The 19,309-nt window shown below is 45.4% G+C and overlaps 1 protein-coding gene and 1 non-coding gene across 7 annotated transcripts in view; both read right to left on the bottom strand.

Annotated features, from left to right (window-relative positions):
- GAB3 (GRB2 associated binding protein 3) overlaps positions 1-19,309 on the bottom strand; it is a 91,220-nt gene that overhangs the window by 33,704 nt on the left and 38,207 nt on the right. For 4 of the 6 annotated variants that reach the window (XR_013444563.1, XM_078064144.1, XM_078064143.1 and 1 more), the window contains exons 2-4: positions 11,566-11,869; positions 8,992-9,193; positions 8,090-8,544 (exon numbers count right to left, since the gene is read on the bottom strand). Coding sequence is in view for 5 of the 6 variants with exons in the window: in XM_078064144.1 (XP_077920270.1) it covers positions 8,090-8,544; positions 8,992-9,193; positions 11,566-11,869 (961 nt within the window). In the remaining variant the exon portion in view is untranslated. The remainder of the gene's footprint in view (positions 1-8,089; positions 8,545-8,991; positions 9,194-11,565; positions 11,870-19,309) is intronic. The other 2 variants (XM_078064145.1, XM_078064142.1) reach the window with 1 other exon arrangement.
- Positions 601-707, bottom strand: LOC118551824 (U6 spliceosomal RNA). Its single transcript, XR_004925259.1, has one exon. It is a non-coding gene; the product is annotated as a U6 spliceosomal RNA (small nuclear RNA).

The following is a 19,309-nucleotide window of genomic DNA, read 5'->3' as shown; positions in this document are numbered from 1 at the left end:
ATCACCTAGCTCACCCAACCCCTCACCCCACCTCCCCTCTGCTGACCACCAGTGTGTTCTCTATAGTTAAGAGTCTGTTTCTTGGTTTGTCTCTCTTTTTCCCTTTGCTCGTTTGTTTCTTAAATACCACATATGAGTGAAATCATATGCTATTTGTTTTTCTGTGACTGACTTATTTCACTTAGTATTATATTCTCTAGCTCTATCTATGTCATTGCAAATGACAAGATTTCATTCCTTTTTTCTTATTTTATTTTTAAGTAATCTCTACAACCTAAGGCTCAAACTCATAACCCCAAGATCAAGAGTCGCATGCTCTACTGACTGAGCCAGCTAGGCGCCCCTCATTCTTTTTTATGGCTGAATAATATCCAAGATATATTCTTAAGAGGAAAATCAATGGATACGGTAGAGTGTAAGAATGCTACTATTTGCATTAAAAAGTAGATTATATATGCATATTTTCTTGAATATCCAGAAAACTCTCAAGAAGGATATGGGAAAAGAATTGGGGGTAGGATTTGAAACCAGAAGGGCCCTCAGTTAGGTAGTCACTTATCAGAGCCTGTTTCTCCACCCATAAACATTAGAAAAGGAAAGCAAAATAAGGAATATTTCATGAATTTGCCAGTCATCCTTGTGCAGGGGCCATGCTGATCTTCTCTGTATCATTCCAATTTTAGTGTATGTGCTGCTGAAGTAAGCACTATGTACTTTCTTATAATAGTGATTTTGAAATATAAATATTCCTTTAAAAATTAAATAAATGAAATTTGGACTCAAAATATGAGTTATACAGCAGATTAGGCACAACCGAAGAGAGACTTCAAAAATTGAAAGAAATTACTAGAATTCAGTACAAAGAGATGAAAGATGTAAAAGAGAATTCAAGAAACACACAAGACAGAGTGTGAAATCTATAATACATATAATTGGACCCCCAGAGGAAAAATAGGGACAATGGAGAGGCAATATTTGAAGATATAGTAACTGTGAATCTATAAGCCACAAAAAGAATTAAAATCATCCCAGAATGAAGTTAGGAGATGCCAGAAGCAATGATAAACTAGCAAAATACTTAATGTAAGTGAAGCTTAAAAAAAATGACTGTAGGGGCGCCTGGGTGGCTCAGTCGGTTAAGCGTCTGCCTTCGGCTCAGGTCATGATCCCAGGGTCCTGGGATTGAGCCCCATGTCCGGCTCCCTGCTCGGCGGGGAGCCTGCTTCTCCCTCTCCCACTCCCCCCTACTTGTGTTCCCTCTCTAGCTGTGTCTCTCTCTGTCAAATAAATAAAATCTTTAAAAAAAAATGACTGTAGGGCGCCTGGGTGGCTCAGTTGGTTAAGTGACTGCCTTCGGCTCAGGTCATGATCCTGGAGTCCCGGGATCGAGTCCCACATCGGGCTCCCTGCTCAGCAGGGAGTCTGCTTCTCCCTCTCCCGCTCCCCCCTCTTGTGCTCTCACTCTCTCTCTCAAATAAATAAAATCTTAAAAAAAAAAAATAATAAATAAATAAAATAAAAAAATAAAAAAATAAAAAAAAAATGACTGTATAAAATAATACCAATGTTTATCCTATGGGATTTAAAGATAGAAGTAAAATATTACATGGTATACGCAAATAATGAATCATGGAACACTACATCAAAAATTAATGATGTAATGTATGATGATTAACATAACATAATAAAAAATAAAAATAAAAAAATAAAATACTACATGGTATTAGTATATTAAGTTGGGAGAGGTAATTAGGTCTAAAGCATTCTAATGTCTTTGTATTACGTTGGGAGAAGAGTAAGGATATTGATAAATTTCAGATATTAAGTATGCATGACAAAAATATAGAAGGTAATCACTAAAAGTAGAAATGGAATGTATAACTTCCAAATCAGTAGAGGTTAAAACTGAAAAGAGGTAAAAAACAAAACTGAAAAGAGGTAGCAAACTCAATTCAGAAGAAAGCAAGGAATGAGATTACATGTAAGAAATTTTGTACAAACAGGAAAAACAGAAACCACAAAATAAAATGGTAAAAATGAATCTAATTAATGTAAATAGGTTAACCTTTTTTTTTTTAATTTTTTTTTTTTTTTAAGATTTTATTTATTTATCTGACAGAGAGAGAACAAGTAGGCAGAGAGACAGGCAGAGGGAGAGGGAGAAGCAGGCTCCCCACTGAGCAGGGAGCCCGATGCGGGGCTCGATCCCAGGACCCTGGGATCATGACCTGAGCCGAAGGCAGCCGCTCAACTGGCTGAGCCACCCAGGCGCCCCAATAGGTTAACCTTTCCAGTTAAAAGAGAAAGACTGTCAGACTAGATGAAAAATTTAAGTAACAATACAAAAAAATAGCTGTATGTTTTTTATAAGAAACGTATCTAAAATTTAGTCATGGAAAAGATGAAAGCCAAACAGTGAGAAAATACGTACCATGCCAATACTAACCTGTTGGTTAGTATTTATTAGTAGTATTTAGTACTTAATACAGACATAGTTATGTTAATATCATATAAAATAGACTTTAAGACAAAAACATTACTAGAGAGTCATGTCAAATTGATAAAAGTTTCAATTCACTAGGAAAATATAAAATCCTAAGACGTATGTAACTAATAACATAGCTTTTAATGATACACAGAAAAATCTGACAGAATTATAAAGGAGAAAGAGACACTCACTCTTCAATCATAGGGGTAGACTTGAACATACCTCTCGGTGACTGCTACAATAAAGGAAACAGAAAAACAGTGCAGATAGAGGAGGGATGAACGACATGATCACTGAAGAACTTGACCTGAGTGACCTGCATAGAATACCTCACTGAGCAATTTCAGAGTATGCATACTTTTCAGGTATATTCAGATTATTCACAAAAATACCTGTGTATTGAGCTGCAAAGAAATCTCAAATTTCTAAGGACTGAACTAGAGGATGTTCTCTAACCAAAATATAATCAATGAGAAAAATCACTAGAAAATTCTCAGGTTTGGAAATTAAGAAATGCAGTTGTAAATAATGTATGGGGCAAAGAATAGAGACCACAATGAAAACTAGAAAATATTTTGAATTGAATGAAAATGAAAATATGACATCTCAAAATGTGTGGGATGTGGCTAAGACAATGTTTACAGAAAATCTGTAGCCTTAAACATGTACGTTAGTTAAAAAAGAAAGGCAGAAATTCAATAAGCCACCCATCCATTAAAAGAATTTAGGGAAATATGCAAATTACCTCCAAGGACGTACAACAGGAGTCAGGAAACTTTTTCTGGAAAGAACCAAATGGTATTTTTTTTTTTTTTACAACCCCTTAAAAGTGTAAAAACCATTCTTAGTTGGTGGGCTGTAAAAAAACAGGCCGTTGGTCAGATTTGGCCCATAGGCCACAGTTTGCTGACCCAAGAAGGAAGGACAGAATAAAGATATGAGCAAAAGTTTATGCAACAGAAAACAAATATACAACTGGAAAAAAATTCAACAAAGCCAAAATTTGTACTCTGGTAAAAAACAAACAAACAAACAAAAAACAAAACAAAACAAAAACCAATGCAAAACAGGAGTGCCTGGCTGGCTCAGTGGGTAGAGCATGTGACTCTTGATCTCGGGGTCGTGAGTACAAGCCGCATTTTGGGCGTAGAGCTTACTTAAAACAACTAGTAAAAATGATAAACTGCCAGCAAGACTGATTAAGAAAAACAGATGAAGGCCAACATTATGAATATCAGGAATGAAAAGAAGCTATTATTACAGATCCTACAGATAGCAAGAGGCTATTATAATCAATTTTATGACAATAAATTTGAAAAATTAGGAGAAATAAACAGATTGCTTGAAAAATATAGAAAATCTGAATAGTCTATTAAAGACTAAAGAAAGAAACTGATTCCTTAATTTAAACACCTTTCCTCAAAGCAAACCCCATGTCCCAGTGGCTTTTGTAGTAAATTTTAGCAATCAACTAAGGTAGAAATAATACCAATCATACACAAATTTTTCTAAACACTAAAAAAGAAGAAAACTTTCTAGTTTGTTTTACGAAGTCAGCATAACCTTTTTCTCTCCTACCAAAACCTGACAGAGTTATCAGAAGAAAAGAAAAGTATAGGACAATCTCCCTCAGAAACACAGATCAAAAAACAAGTTCAAAACATGAGCAAAACAAATCTAGTAATTTATTTAAAGGATACCCTTTATGATGAAGTTGAGTTTATTTTAGGAATGCAAGGTTGGTTTGGCATTCAAAAAAAATCAACCAATAAACTTCCTCACATTAAGAAGATAAAAGAGAAAAATCATATGATCATAAAATGTTTCGGGGCGCCTAGGTGGCTCAGTCATTGAACGTCTGCCTTCGGCTCAGGTCATGATCCCAGGGTCCTGGGATCGAGCCCTGCATCGGGCTCCCTGCTCCGCGGGAAGCCTGCTTCTCCCTCTCCTACTCCCCCTGCTTGTGTTCCCTCTCTCGCTGTGTCTCTCTCTGTCAAATGAATGAATAAAATCTTAAAAAAAATAAAAATTAAAATAAAATAAAATAAAATAAAATGTTTCAACAAATTCAATATCCATTATGAGTTTTAAAAAATAACACTTGGCTAAGTAGTGTTATCAGAGAATGTCTTTAATCTACTGAATGGTATGAATGGTATTGACAAAAATCTGCAGGTCACATTATAATGGTGAAACGCTGGAATAAGAGAAGGATCCTTGTTATGACCACTCAGATTCAGCAAAGTCCTAGACTTCCTAGCCCAAGCAGGGACAGGAGAAAAAGTAAATGAAAGTATGTGTTATAAAAGATGAAATGCAGTTATTATTAGTATTTGCATGTGATATGATTGTAAACAAAGAAAATGCAACATAATCTCTAGTTTAGAAAAGCTAGATACAAAATCAAAACCTCAAACTAAATTAATTTTTTAAAGATTTTATTTCTTTATTTGACAGAGAGAGAGAGAGAGCACAAGCAAGGGAATAGCAGAGGGAGAGGGAGAAGCAGGCTCCCCGCTAAGCAGGGAGCCCAACGTGGGGCTCTACCCCAGGATGCTGGGATCATGACTTGAGCCGAAGGCAGACGCTCACCAACAGAGCCACCCAGGTGCCCCAAAACTAAATTAATTTTTTAAAAAGTTTTATTTATTTATTTGACAGAGAGAGACAGCGAGAGAGGGAACACAAGCAGGGGGAGTGGGAGAGGGAGAAGCAGGCTCCCGCTGAGCGGGCAGCCCGATGCGGGGCTCGATCCCAGGACCCTGGGATCAGGACCTGAGCCAAAGGCAGACGCTTAACAACTCAGCCACCCAGGCACCCCTAAATTAATTTTTAGATAGTAGCAAAAAAGTTATTAAAATACCATTGACAATAACATTAAAAAAAGAAGAAATATGTGGAATTATGTTAATAAGAGATATGCAAGACTTCACTAAAAACTATAAATCAAATTATAGACAGAAATCAAATAAGACCTATATAAATGGAAGGATATTTCCTGTTCATGAACTGAAAAACTCAACATTGTATGGATGTTAAATCTTCACAAGTTGGATTTGTGTCTGTACGTTTGGAACCTGACCAGCTGACTCTAAACTTGGCCTAGAGGGGCGCCTGGGTGGCTCAGTCGTTAAGCGTCTGCCTTCGGCTCAGGTCATGATCCCAGGGTCCTGGGATCAAGTCCCACATCGGGCTCCTTGCTCGGCGGGAAGCCTGCTTCTCCCTCTCCCACTCCCCCTGCTTGCGTTCCCTCTCTCACTATCTCTCTCACTCTGTCGAAAAATAAAAAAAAATAAAAAATAAACTTGGCCTAGAATAGGCATGGTACCCTTTAAGAACAGATGGGAAGGGGGCGCCTGGGTGGCTCAGTTGGGTAAGCGACTGCCTTCAGCTCAGGTCATGATCCTGGAGTCCCAGGATCAAGTCCCACACTGGGCTCCCCGCTCAGCAGGGAGTCTGCTTCTCCCTCTGACCCTCCCCCCTCTCATGCTCTCTCTCTATCTCATTCTCTCTCAAATAAATAAATAAAATCTTAAAAAAAAAAAAAAAAGAGCAGATGGGAAGACCTTAAGACAGAAATGTCAATAATTAAGGGATTGTGGCATTGGTGCAGACTGGACCATGGGGCCCAATGGGAGAGAAAGCAGAGCTGAGAGGCAGACCCTCCCATACACAGCATTTCCTTTATGGCAGAGGGGACACTGGAGAGTGTTGGGAATTTGAGGGCCTTTGCAATCGAGGGTGCTGGGTCACTGGACAGAGATCCATGTGGACAATAATGAACCTTGACTCCACTCTGCTGTTACACACAACCATTGATTCCAGGGAGACCTCAATGGGTTAGGCAGAATAATCAATTTGACGTACTCCCTCTGCTTTATTGGATCCATTTTGCTTCTATCCATCACTGTCGTTTTGGGTCTTTGTTTCATGGTCAAAACCTCTGTGGTTTTTTTTTAAGATTTTATTTATTTATTTGACAGAGAGAGACACAGTGAGAGAGGGAACACAAGCAGGGGGGAGTGGGAGAGGGAGAAGCAGGCTTCCTGCAGAGCAGGGAGCCGGATGCGGGGCTCGATCCCAGGACCCTGGGATCATGACCTGAGCCGAAGGCAGATGTTTAACGACTGAGCCACCCAAGCGCCCCAAAACCTCTGTTTCAATGAGTTTCATTTTGATGAGACTTTGTTGCTTTCATGTAAAAGAATACAACCTAATTGTTTTAGGTCTGTCTTGAAATTTTAAATTATTTCAATGTTTTGTTCTCCAATTTGAGACCTTTTTAAAAAGATTTCATAAGTGGGCGCCTGGGTGGCTCGGTTGGTTAAGCGACTGCCTTCGGCTCAGGTCATGATCCTGGAGTCGGTGGATCGAGTCCCGCATCAGGCTCCCTGCTCGGCAGGGAGTCTGCTTCTCCCTCTGGCCCTTCCCCCTCTCATGTGCTCTCTCTCTCATTCTCTCTCTCAAATAAATAAATAAAATCTTAAAAAAAAAAAGATTTTATAAGTAATCTCTACACCCAATGTGGGGCTTCAACTTACAAACCCCAAGATCAAGAATCGCATGCTCTCCTGACTGAGCCAGTCAGGCACTCCTTCAATTTCACTTTCCAAAATCTGCTTACATACTCTTTCAGTTTTCCCCTTTTGCCCACTGTTCACACGTTAGCACGTTAGGACCCTTTGTGTACTCAGCTACACTCATCTCATCGAGGTTGGCAGAAAGTAACGTGTCAAGGTCGCATCACTAAGGGCACTGGGGGAGGTCTCTGCCAGAGTGCCTTAGCTCCACAGTCAGAATGAGAAATTGACACAATTTGAAATGGGTTTGCATTCCTTAAACTTGCAGAATTCCTTTAAGATATGACCTTATTGGTAGCAGTGTGGGAGTGATTACATTGATCATATTTGGTTGGAACATTGGCGGGGGGCGGGGGTGGAGAGAGGGAGGGAGAGAGGGAGAGAGGAGGCAGCAAGGCAACCCCATCAGAATAAACAGCTTTACAGAGAAAGGCAAAAGAGGGCTCCAGGAGGGCATGCCAACAGACCAAGCTGATAGGGCTGGGTGAGAATGACCTTAATAGTGACAACTTGGTAAAAAGCTATACCACTAGCAGACAGTCAGCTAAACCTGGAAAGAACGTGTCAGGTGGGAGGAGGAATAGGGCCGATGGGATTGCTGGAAAAGAAAAGAGCCATGGTCTACCATCACACTTCTCACTAAGCACGTGAGAGCCAAAGAATGGAATCTGGCTGAACGGAGGCAAAATATATCACCTTCTATACCGAGCGGGACCCTGAGTGACTCCAAACAAACACCAGGAGCTTAGTCTCAGGTAGGGAGCTCATCACATGGACAGAGGCATGGCTAAGGGACAAGGGCTCTGACTTCCTTCAGCGGCCACAGGGACCTGAGGATCTCTACAGGTGGCCAGACTTGAAGGGGAATTTCGAGCATTCAGGGTGAGTGCTTCCACCAATGGCCTGGCTCTATTGGAAGACCAGACTGGCTTGAGTCAGGGACACCTGCAATGTCCTCGTGTGGACACAAGGAGTAAAGAGGAGGCAGGCTTCACTCTCACTGTCAGTATCCAACACTTACCTTTCCAGGTCCTCACGTTATCTAAACCGGAGAGAGAGATTCTTCTTGGTGCCATAGTGCACTCTGGCTTCTTGAGCTGCTTCTCTGGGCGCCGTTCAGAGAGATGGCTTGGCTTCGGGGGGCGGGGAGGTGGCATGTTGGACATGATGTCTAGTTCTTTTGCCTCATAGGGCAAGGAACCTTGGTTTTTATCTACCTGAATGGTGGAATTTAAGGAAGTTTCTGGCAATGGTGAAGAACAGTGATCCCTGGTTGGCCCATTGATATCTCTGCTCCATATCAGGGCAGCCTGAGGCCTCAGGGAAGGCGCCTTCTGAGAGCCACTCCCATGGCGTGAGGGGTGGGCCAAGTTACTGGGGGGCACGGGCTGCAGGCAGTCAACAAAAACGTCATCAAATGAAGTCTGTTCCAATGAGCGGTCTGAGTTTGACCAGCTATCACATCTGGTGGGCAGACTGGGGGGAAAAAAAGCATATAAATGTGACTGAAATGGAGCAAGTCCCTGGCAGAAGTCAGAAGAGGAAGGCCACCTATCCACGACAAAACCCATGCTGGCCTCTTTCCCATGCTTCCACATTCCCTCCACAGCCCTCACCAAGCCCTGGATGCAGGAACCAATGGTTTGTTGATTTTTGTCATCCTATCGGTGTCAGATACATATGAAAATTCAAGGTTAGACATGAAAGCCACATGCATGACTCAGCCCTCAGAGTGGTTGGTGGTGATCTGTCCCCACCTTGGCTGCCGCAGGAAGAGGTGAGGGGAGACACACCCGCTAGCAGATGCTACAGCTAAATGGACTGATTTGGTCAGGCATGCTGAGCACACATCTCAGCGCTAGAGCCCGCCAGAGAAGGCAGCGGAGGTTCCGCAGACACAGAGAGACGTGCACATGAGCATACCTGGCGTGCCGCGGTCTTCCAGTCTCACAGTTGGACAGAATCAGATAATCAGGAAGGGAGAGAAACTCTGACTCACTTCTGCTTTCCTCGGCGGCTACGGAATTCGTGCTTAGGTCATCTCTCGGCAAGGAGGTGGGAAGGGAGCTGGCAGGGGATGGCTGGAGGGAGCAGGGCATGCGAGAGAAGCTCTCCATGGAATCTGCTGGAGAAATCATTTCCTGGGTTAACGTTTAAGAATGGCTATAGCACTCACTCACAAATCTCAAACAGCATCTACGAGGCCAAATAGAAGATGCAAATCACAGCTGGTGTTTGTACTGATGGAGGAGACCATTTCCCCAAGCTATAAACAATGTCTGGGGAAGAAGGCCAATGTTCCAAGACTGAAGTGTTGAATCAATTAAGAGTAAAAAAAGCCAAGCATTCTTGGCCTAAAAATCTGCAGTAACATAGTCTACTCACAGCTTCTTTATGGCTCTCGGCCGTAGCCCTGCATTACTGTTTATTCACTCAACAAATACACACACACACACACACACACACACACACACGTATATTTATGCATAACATGTATATACATACTTACATATGCACGTGTGCAGATATGTACATCTGCATATGCAGATATATGGGTATTTCTGTCTATGCAGAATACCTCCTATTGCACCTACTATGCGCGCAGAACTGTTCTAACTCTGCCAAGACAGACTCTGCCTTCACTGGAGTCTACAGTCCGCTAGAGGAGACAGACAAATAAAACATAAATAAAGAATAATGGTAATGATGTGTAAGGAAAAGGAAAGAAAGAAATAGGGTGTGATGGCTGGTAAAGCCGACATTTCTCAAGGAGCATGATATTCAGAGACTTCCAATGAAAAGCCGGCTTTTATTTCCCCTTTGAACCACGCTGGCAGAAGTTCAGGATTCCTGAGTCCGAGTGGCCAAGAACTGCCTGAGTTCAAGTCCAGGCTCTACTGGAACCGTAGGCCTGCTACCTACCTGCTGCAAGTTTCCTTCTTTGTAAAGCACATACACCACAAAATCGCTCTGAGGATAAGCTGAGCTAATACACAAGAGCATTTAGCAGAGCTCCTGGCTAGAGTGCACATGAAGCATTGACTAGCTAGGGTCGCTGGATACAGGACCAAACACTGTATGTGAAAAGCCACAAGAAAGGCCTCTGGGCGTGGTTCTCAGATGAAGAGGACTCTACTCTTACATCCTCTTAAAAACTAAGGGGGGGGGGTGGGCTATAGGGAATGATAAAGGTCATAGGGGGTGGTTTCTGGCTTCCTCCAAATTCCCACCAGACCTGTCCACTTTCTGCCTGGTGTCTGACTCATTCCTGTTCCACTTTGGATACTGGGAAACATGTTATATATCTATGTTTTAGGATAACTCCTGGATGAGGAAAGAAATAGAGGAGACACATAACATTGCACACGGATATGTATGTAGTTTGGGCTGAAGGTAGGGACTAAGGTGGCAGAGAGCGAGCGGCAAGCCTGGAAGAATTGGTCAGGGACACTGTTTGCACCGAGTTGGACTCTGGCCGGGAAGGATTCACTGCAGCTTTGCAAGTAAGCTTCATCTGTTGTAGCAAGGATAAAGAGCTTGCCATCACTTCATTTCCTTTTATTTCAGTGCTTTCGAAGCTCAGTAATGTGACTGAATAGCTAACTGCACTTACTAAGCTTCCCAGGTTCATGAAAAGGAAAGGATTTTGTCCTCAGGAAGCACACGGTCCCGTGCCACCCTAGAGAGCTGCAGCTGACTCCCCACCGCCACCTAGCGCTCCAGTGTGTGTTTCCGTGGCAGGTGATAAGCACACAGTAAGGGTGGAGACGTTGAAGCCACTGGAGCTTAGGACTGATTAACATGCTAAAGGAAATCAGAGTCAAGTCTCACAGGTTGAGGATCAGGGGCTCCACAGCAAACTCCATGAAGGTAAGTGAATTGTAACGCTAGGTGCACAATACATAGGAATACATGTGCTTGCACGTGTATGAAAGAGAGAGCAAGAGTGAGCCAGCCCAGGAGCGGCCCAGGGCAACCTCAGAGCTAATTTGTCCTGCACACAGCTCAAGCCGACTGGAGATATGAGAAATTCTTCCCTGCCTATGAGAAGTAGCCGAGTTCTGTCTTCCTACCTCCCCGGGCTGAACAACCCAGTCGACAACAGAAAAACTGGAGTTCCGTGAATTACCGAGAAACCCTGATATTTAATATTTCCCGGAAATCAGCAGCAGCAACAGCGTGGGGAAAACCAGAGCCCTCCAGGACATCCTCACCCACATTCTACTTTTACTGCATCTGTTGTCTGTGGCTGATGCAAGCAAAGCTGTGGAGTGGCTTCGAAGCCACTGAAGTCACTTGTAACGTTCAGGCCTGAAATCTAGAACCAGGTGAAAGGAAGGCACCTGTAGCCGCGTACTTTGTGGGAACAATTCCGCTATCAAGCGGCCTGCGCAGACACGCTCGAGGCGGCGGGGGCCCCGGCCCCGGCCCCGGCCCCCCTCCCGCGGCCACCCCCCACCGCCGCCCCGCGCACGGGAACCCCAGCTCTGCTCTCACCTGCGCCATCCTCCAGCTGGCCGAGGTTGCACACCTGACTGATGCTGTGCACCCACACCAGCATTTCCACCTCGGTCTTGGCCACCAGATAGAAGGTACGAGAAGTCGTCTTGACAATGAACACGAAATTATTCTGAAACTCCTTCCGCACGAAGCCGGGGCCCACGTGCTTCCAGACGGCGCACTCGCTCAGGTCGATGGCGCGGATGGGCTTGCTCGCGTGCTTGCTGCGGTAGTACTCCAGCACGTCGGGGTTGCCGCTCATGCGGCCCCGCCGGAGCACAAACCAGCGCCTGCGCCAGGCCTGCGGAGAGGCGATGCGACAGCCAGTTACTGCACGCACGGCGCCTGCCTCGGGACAAGGACGGCGGAGAAAGCAACCGGCCGTTCCCGCAAGGAAATGCACGGCCACCCGGCTTTGCATGAAACGACTAATGCACCATCTTCAAGTCTGTTTTATTCAGTGACCGTAAGGACGGGTCCTCAGGACTGGAGTCGCACAATCGTCACCGTGGATGCGGCAAAGGTACGTAAAAGAAACGGATGTATGCTCACGCTGAAAAAAAACCTCAGTGACGAATAAGAAAGCTTTCTTACCACCATCCGGCTCAGTCCAAAAGCCAAGATCAGACATTCAAATCAGACACAGATGAGGAGTGCCCACCATCGTATCATCTAACACTGTTATTTAACTTCTAGAGAATTGCTCAACAAGAAAGGAAGAATCATACACATTCGACTTCATCACCTGAAGTTGACGACTGTCTTTCTGTAAACCCCCAAGTGCTTTACCAGAACCCATTTAGTCTCCAAAACCATCCTATGGGAGAGGTAACTATTTTTATGTCCATTTTCTGTATGAGAACATTGAGGTTCAGAGAAATTAACTAAGGTGTCCAGCTGCAGGAAGGGATTTGAACTCAAGTGAGGATGGAAGAACTAGTAATGAGTGTGAGGTAAAAGAAAAAGTAGAGAAGGGGAGTATAGCCAATTCTTTAGGGTTGTCTGACTATAAAGTGGGAGAGCTCTGGGCCAAAGGATGTTTTTAAATTTTATTTTAGAGACAGAGCAAACAGTGGGACGGGGAGACAGAGAGGGAGAGAGAATCTAAAGCAGATTACACGCTGAGCACGGAGCCCGACTCAGGGCTCAATCCCATGACTCTGAGGTCATGACCTAAGCCTAAACCAAGAGTTGGTCGCTCAACCGTATGTGCCACCCAGGTGCCCCCAAAGGATTTTTTTAAAAAGATTTTATTTATTTGACAGCGAGAGAGCACAAGCAGGGTGAGCAGCAGAGGCAGAGGGAGAAGCAGGCTCCCCACTGAGCAGGGAGCCCGATGTGGGGCTCGATCCCAGGACCCTGGGATCATGACCTGAGCCGAAGGCAGACGCTTAACGACTGAGCCACCCAGGTGCCCCTTGAATTTTTTTTTTTTTAAAGATGGAAGACACTTAAGCATTCACCTCGTAAATCACAGTGTTTCCCAATCCGGGATTAGGACGCCCCAGAGGGCATCTGACAAGAGGCGTGTTTTGCTTGTCCTAAAGGTTGGGGGTGGAGCAGGACAGGAATTGTCTGGCCCAAAGCTATCATGCCCTGTTGAGAAACACTAAAACAATTAAAAGGAACTTTCCTCAGTGCAACAGGAATCTCAGAAAGAGCCAAGCATTGAGGTAAAATGATCAGGGAAAGCTTAGTCCATGCTCAGAAAAGAGAATGATGTTCCAAAGAAACATGGCTCTGCATGCCACAGGAGCTACTAGGGAAGACTTAGGGCTCCTCGGCTCCCCACTTACCCCGACCTAGAATGAGCTACGTCCTTGGGTGTGAGGCCTAGGAAAAGATGCTTATTTGCAATTGACCGTGGCCCCGCCATTCTACGGAGTCCTCAGTATCTGTGAACTTCCTCAAGTTCCCCATTTTCTCACAGGCTGACGGGCCAGCAGCAGGGCTCTTACCCATTGGAGATACTCACTGTTGCAGTTGGCAAATGCCAAGTGGAGAGATTTATAGCTCTGTGGTTTGCTCTTCTGAGCAGGGGCATGTGTGACAGCAGGAAGTGTGGGCTTCTGCCAGGAGGCATGGTGACCACTGGGACAGGAAGTCTTGTATCTCGAGCTTCATGTATGCCTGACACATTTATAAGCCCACCAGCTTAGACCAGGATGCCAGGGGAAAAGGAAAAGCCGCTGTCTGGAGTGTTCTCAGATCCCTCCCTGCCCAGGGCACATGAGATCCAAGGCAGCAGAGAACCTGGTCAAGCACTGAAAGGGGGAAGGCCAATCATCACAAATGGCCTACTATGTCTCCTCAGACTAGAAAACCCTTTTGAAGCCATGGCAAGGGGCAGCCATGAGAAGGTGGGCAGCCGCTTCACGCTGGGTTGGGACAAGGAGGGGAAAACGGTGCCTGGCAGGTGAGCCCTGGCTTGGTTCTGCCTTTACAGACACTGTAAACCTCTGAGGAGACGTTTGTCCACTCGGAAGGGGGACAAACCAGTGTGATTAAGTCCTTGTTTTTGAGACAGGAGAAATAACAGCATGTTTGTGTGCTCATGGGAATGATGCAGGAGGACGAGAAAAATTACTGATTCAATAAATTCCTGTTGCAAAAACATGGCATCGGATGGGGTGCGGCCACTAAACAGGAGAGAAGGAGCTCAAGCGTCACTATGGGCTTTGGAACATGGGGGGATGGGAAACTGGGCAAACAGGAATATGAGCCCTAATCCCTGGCTTCCCCGAGATGGTGCAGGCCCAGGGAAGGGGTCCAGAGGATGAGGGAACACCACGTGTGCCTGCTAAGGAAAGCCTTCATGGGGATCCTGGGGTACCCCAAACTTTCCAAAGGCGACTTTGGTAGGGAAATGTGAAGAGGAACTTTGCTGTACTTCCCAAAAATGATTCTAAAAGAGGAAGTCAAACCGAGTGCAGAACCAAGTTTCAACTTAATTGCTCTTAGTTCTATGGGAACAGCTTTCTCATCCTTTAATAGTTTTGGGGGGGGGGGAAGTAATATCAAGAATCACCACGCATCCTGCCAGATGATGGAGACAGAGAAGGGGGTGAGAGCTGGTCCCTAAAAGAGCCTGCTATCTGGCTGGGATGGTAAAGAGGTAGAAATGTGAAATGGGTAGATTTCAACCCAGGGCAATGACTGCAGCGGCAGAGGGGTCAGCCAGGAGCAGCAGGAGTGCGAAGAGGAGAATGACATGGACATGTCTCGGCTCCACTCATTTGTTCAACAACTATCTCTTGATGGCCTACCATGCAGACCGTGGGAAAACAGAGGTGCACAAGGCACACGCCCTGCCACTCAGTCTTGTGGGCAGCAGGGCAAGCGGGCAGATGGATAAACAGACAATTGTTTAGGGAGGTAAGCACTATGATAACGGAAAGCCAAAATTCTAGGGGAACACACAAAAGACACAACTCTATCAGACTGGTGGGCCTGGGGAAGCTTCCAGGATGGCTAAGCTGAGCCTGAAGAAGGGCCAAGGAAGCAGCCAGGGCAAAGGCACTGTGGTGAGAGCTTATATTCCAGCTATTTTGTTTCTTTTTTGTAATGCAAGTGTCTGACTTAAGCTTTGATTGCTGAGGCATCCATTTCAAAGAGGCTTCTACTTCAAAGACACTTTCTCCCAGGAACACATGGCCACAACAACAAGATGGAGAGCAGGGCCCCTCACCCCACCGAGGCACCGAGGTTTTAGAGATCGCGGTGGATTTTGGTAACTGACCATTTGGGCCGCTTGTTTTTTCTCTTCCCACGCTTGTGTTTCAAACTCACCAATAGTAAGCCCATGAAACCCTATGCCCCCACCCTTGACCCTAATAAACGCATAACCCCAGGCCCCCGTGAGCACTCTCTCTACCGACGACCTTGCGGTGTAGCCCCAGGGGTTCTGCGTCATTTCCAGGCCTCGTAAGTAAAACACTTTTATTTCTTCAAAATTTCCTAATGGTTGTTGCTAAGGGGCATCTTGCAATCATAGTAAGAACCACAAGGGCTGGTCCAACCACAGCAATGGTTACTGAGGGGCTGAGACCGGCCTGACAGGCACCAGGATGGAAGACGCACGGACGGAGAAGGGCAGGTAGGTGGCAGGGCTGTGCGGCAGGCATGGAAGCAGAAGGAAAAATGACAGTCACCCAGTAACTTCAAAAGGAAGCAGCATAACTCACCAGCCCGCCCTCCCTCAGGGTTTTATTTTACTTTTATTTTGTATTTTTTATTTTTTTTAAAGATTTTATTTATTTATCTGGCAGAGAGAGACACAGCGAGAGAGGGAACACAAGCAGGGGGAGTGGGAGAGGGAGAAGCAGGCTTCCCGCGGAGCAGGGAGCTCGATGCGGGGCTCGATCCCAGGACCCTGGGACCATGACCTGAACCGAAGGCAGACGCTTAACGACTGAGCCACCCAGGCGCCCCTACTTTGTATTTCTTTTAAAGATTTTATTTATTTGAGAGAGAGCATGTGCGCGCACGAGTTGGGGGAGGGGCAGAGGGAGAGGGAGAAGGAGAGGGACAAGCAGACATCCCACTGAGCAGGGAGCCCTTCTGGAAGTGGGAGACATGTGACAAAGACCCCTGAAAGCAGTTGGCCAGCACCAAAGCCTGGCTGGCTCAGTCTTGATCTCAGGGTTGTGAGTTTGAGCCCCATGTTAGGTGTAGAGATTACTTAAAAATAATAAACTTAAAAAAAAGATACAGTGAAACAGTGCCACAAGGAAGTTACCAGATCTGACTAGGGTCATGTCAGAAGGACTCTGGAGTCAACCTAAAGAAGCTCCCACTGGCCAAATATGGAACAATTTGAGCTTTAATGAATATAATAATTACAGTGGCTTGAAACCCCTCAACTATGTTTAAATCCATGCATTCATCATGATATTAAAAGAGAAGAATTTTTCATCCTCAGAGGATGTGAGGGAACCACTTCATTAATCCTGCAAGCGGGTAAGCAAAGGGAAAGGAATTGATCATTATCCTGCTTCTCCTAGACAAGCCATACCACTGGGAAGATGAAGGGAAACATCTTTTTATAAATGTATTCTGACTAATAAAGGAAAATAAATGATAGAATTAGAATATCACCATTTTGCTATCCCCAGAGAATTAGTAGGGATACGTATTAAGCATCAACAGTTGCTAGCTCAGGAAGCAAAACAGGCAGACGTTCTGTGCCTTCAATAGCCTGGCATTCGGGTGTAATCAGCCAAAACCCAGACTGTGGGAAATTTGGCATCTCAAAGGCCCAGGTTCTTCCCCAGATAAACGATAAGAAAAAGAAAGGATGGGGGGCAGGCTGTCTATGAGATCAAAACTTTATTTACTTTTAAAGATTTTATTTATTCATTTGAGACAGAGAGAGAGAGAGAGAGCACATGACCGGGGGGGAGAGGCAGAGGCAGAGGGACAAACAGACTCCCCACTGAGCTGGGAGCCCAATGTGGGGCTTGATCCCAGGACCTGGAGATCATTACCTGAGCCGAAGGCAGGTGCTTAACCATCTGAGCCACCCAGACGCTCCAAAACTTTATTTTGTTTTTAAAGATTTTATTTAGGGACCCCTGGGTGGCTCAGTCGGTGAAGCATCTGCCTTCAATTCAGGTCATGGTCCCAGGGTCCTGGGATCGAGTCCCGCATTGGGCTCCTTGCTCAGCGGGGAGCCTGCTTCTTCCTCTCCCACTCCCCCCTGCTTGTGTTCCCTCTCTCGCTGTGTCTCTCTCTGTCAAATAAATAAATGAAATCTTTAAAAAAAAATAAAGATTTGGGGGCGCCTGAGTGGCTCAGTCAATTAAGCATCTGCCTTTGGCTCAGGTCATGATCCCAGGGTCCTGGGATCGAGTCCTGCATCGGGCTCCCTGCTCAGCGGGGAGCCTGCTTCTCCCTCTCCCTCTGCTGCTCCCCCTGCTCATGCTCTCTCTCTCTCAAATAAATAAGTAAAATCTTTAGAAAAATAAAAATAAAGATTTTATTTATTTGAAAGAGAGCGAGCGAGCATGAGCGGGGAGAGGGGCAGAAGACAGGGACAAGCAGGCTTCCCACTGAGCAGGGAGCCCGATGCGGGGCTCGATCCCAGGGCCCTGGGATCATGACCTGAGCCGAAGGCAGACGCTTAACCGACTGAGCCACCCAGGTGCCCCGAGATCAAAACTTTAAATTATAGTGCTTAGGGGATGCTCATTGGAGTGACCAGAACATTAAAAAATTGCAAAGAAGAGATTTCTACACATGCCAGGGTAGGACTAACGTACAGGGAGAAGGAGGTCGTGACTGAGGTGAGGTACATGGAGACGTTTCCGCCCGGGGTGGTAACATTATCTGCCAACTGGCTGGTGGTTAGAAGGGGGCTCATCTAATAATAATTAAACCATAATTTGTTCTATGTGGTTTGCTATATTTGTGTTTTCTTCTGTGATAAAAAGGATTTTATTTTATTTTTTAAAAGATTTTTATTAATTTATATGAGAGAGAGAGAGTGTGTGTGTGAGAGAGAGAGAGAGCGCGAGCGCACGGGGGGGGGGGGGGCAGCAGGCAGTGGGAGAGGGAGAAGCAGGCTTCCCGCGGAGCAGGGAGCTGATGCGGGGCTCGATCCCGGGACCCTGGGACCATGACCCGAGCTGAAGGCAGATGCTTAACACTTAACCGACTGAGCCACCCAGGTGCCCCAATAAAAAGCATTTTAAAACAATTCCTCTGGAGAGGGCATGTTCACGGATCCATTCGATAAACGGTTATTAATTGCCTACCACGTGCCAGGCACTGTGCACAAAGGAAGAGAATTTCTAGGCCCACAGAGGGGCCTCACATCCTCTGCTGCTGTCTCTTCTCGCTTGGGAGCTGGCTTCCATGGCTGCACTGAACTCCACCTTCTCTCCCCTTGGACCTCCTCTGCCGGGCAGCTCATGAGCAGCTCGGGAAGCCAAGATGGAAAGGTGGGGAAGTCAACAGTTCTGGATAGACTGTGAAGACGAGCATGTCCTGCACCAAGAGGATCTAGAAAGCAAAACCGCTATGCAAACAATGAGCCACAATTATGACTCAGAGAAATAGAGTACAAGAAGGGGGGGCTGGATTAAAAGTCAGAACCTGCATTTGAATTCTGATTCTACGTCTGACTTTCTGGGTGACCTGGAGCAGTTAACTTGACTGCTGCGAACCTCAGCATCTGCAAATGGACATGATATGCCTTGGCCTGCAGTGAAGCAATGAGAAATGGACAGCAAAACATTATCAATTTGAAAGTAAATTATAAAAAAAAAAAAAAAGAAAGCAACTTATAAAATGATGATGGGACTTGTCACCAGGGCACAAGGCACTGCTTGCCCTGGGGAAACTGCTTCTCCTCTTCTGGAACCCATACCCCCTGCCGTGCAATAGTGGGTTCTGAGGGCTTTTCCAGTTCTGATAATCAAAGATCTGTTTCCCATCAGCCTTTCCTGCCACAGCCACCAAGCTGACTCATGACCACCCCACCAGTATCATCTCCAACAACAAAAACCTGCAACATCCTGTAACCTTGCGGAAAAGTGTTTATGCTCATTCCTAGAATCTGAGAGAGGCTAAAACTGAGCTCCTCCAGGAGGGTGTGTCTAGATCACAGGTCTGTTCATTTCTATGGAATTGTTAGCGGAATAACTGAATCTCATCCTTCTAAGAGTAGAAGCTATGTGTTGTTCTCCTCTTAAACCAACCCAACTTGCTGACTTCATAATTTACAAACACCTCCTGGTTT

This window comes from Halichoerus grypus, chromosome X, assembly GCF_964656455.1.
Source record: "Halichoerus grypus chromosome X, mHalGry1.hap1.1, whole genome shotgun sequence".
NCBI classification, from domain to species: Eukaryota; Metazoa; Chordata; class Mammalia; order Carnivora; family Phocidae; genus Halichoerus; species Halichoerus grypus.
Note: the sequence above shows the minus strand (reverse complement) of the source record. Positions and strands in the feature narration are given on the sequence as shown.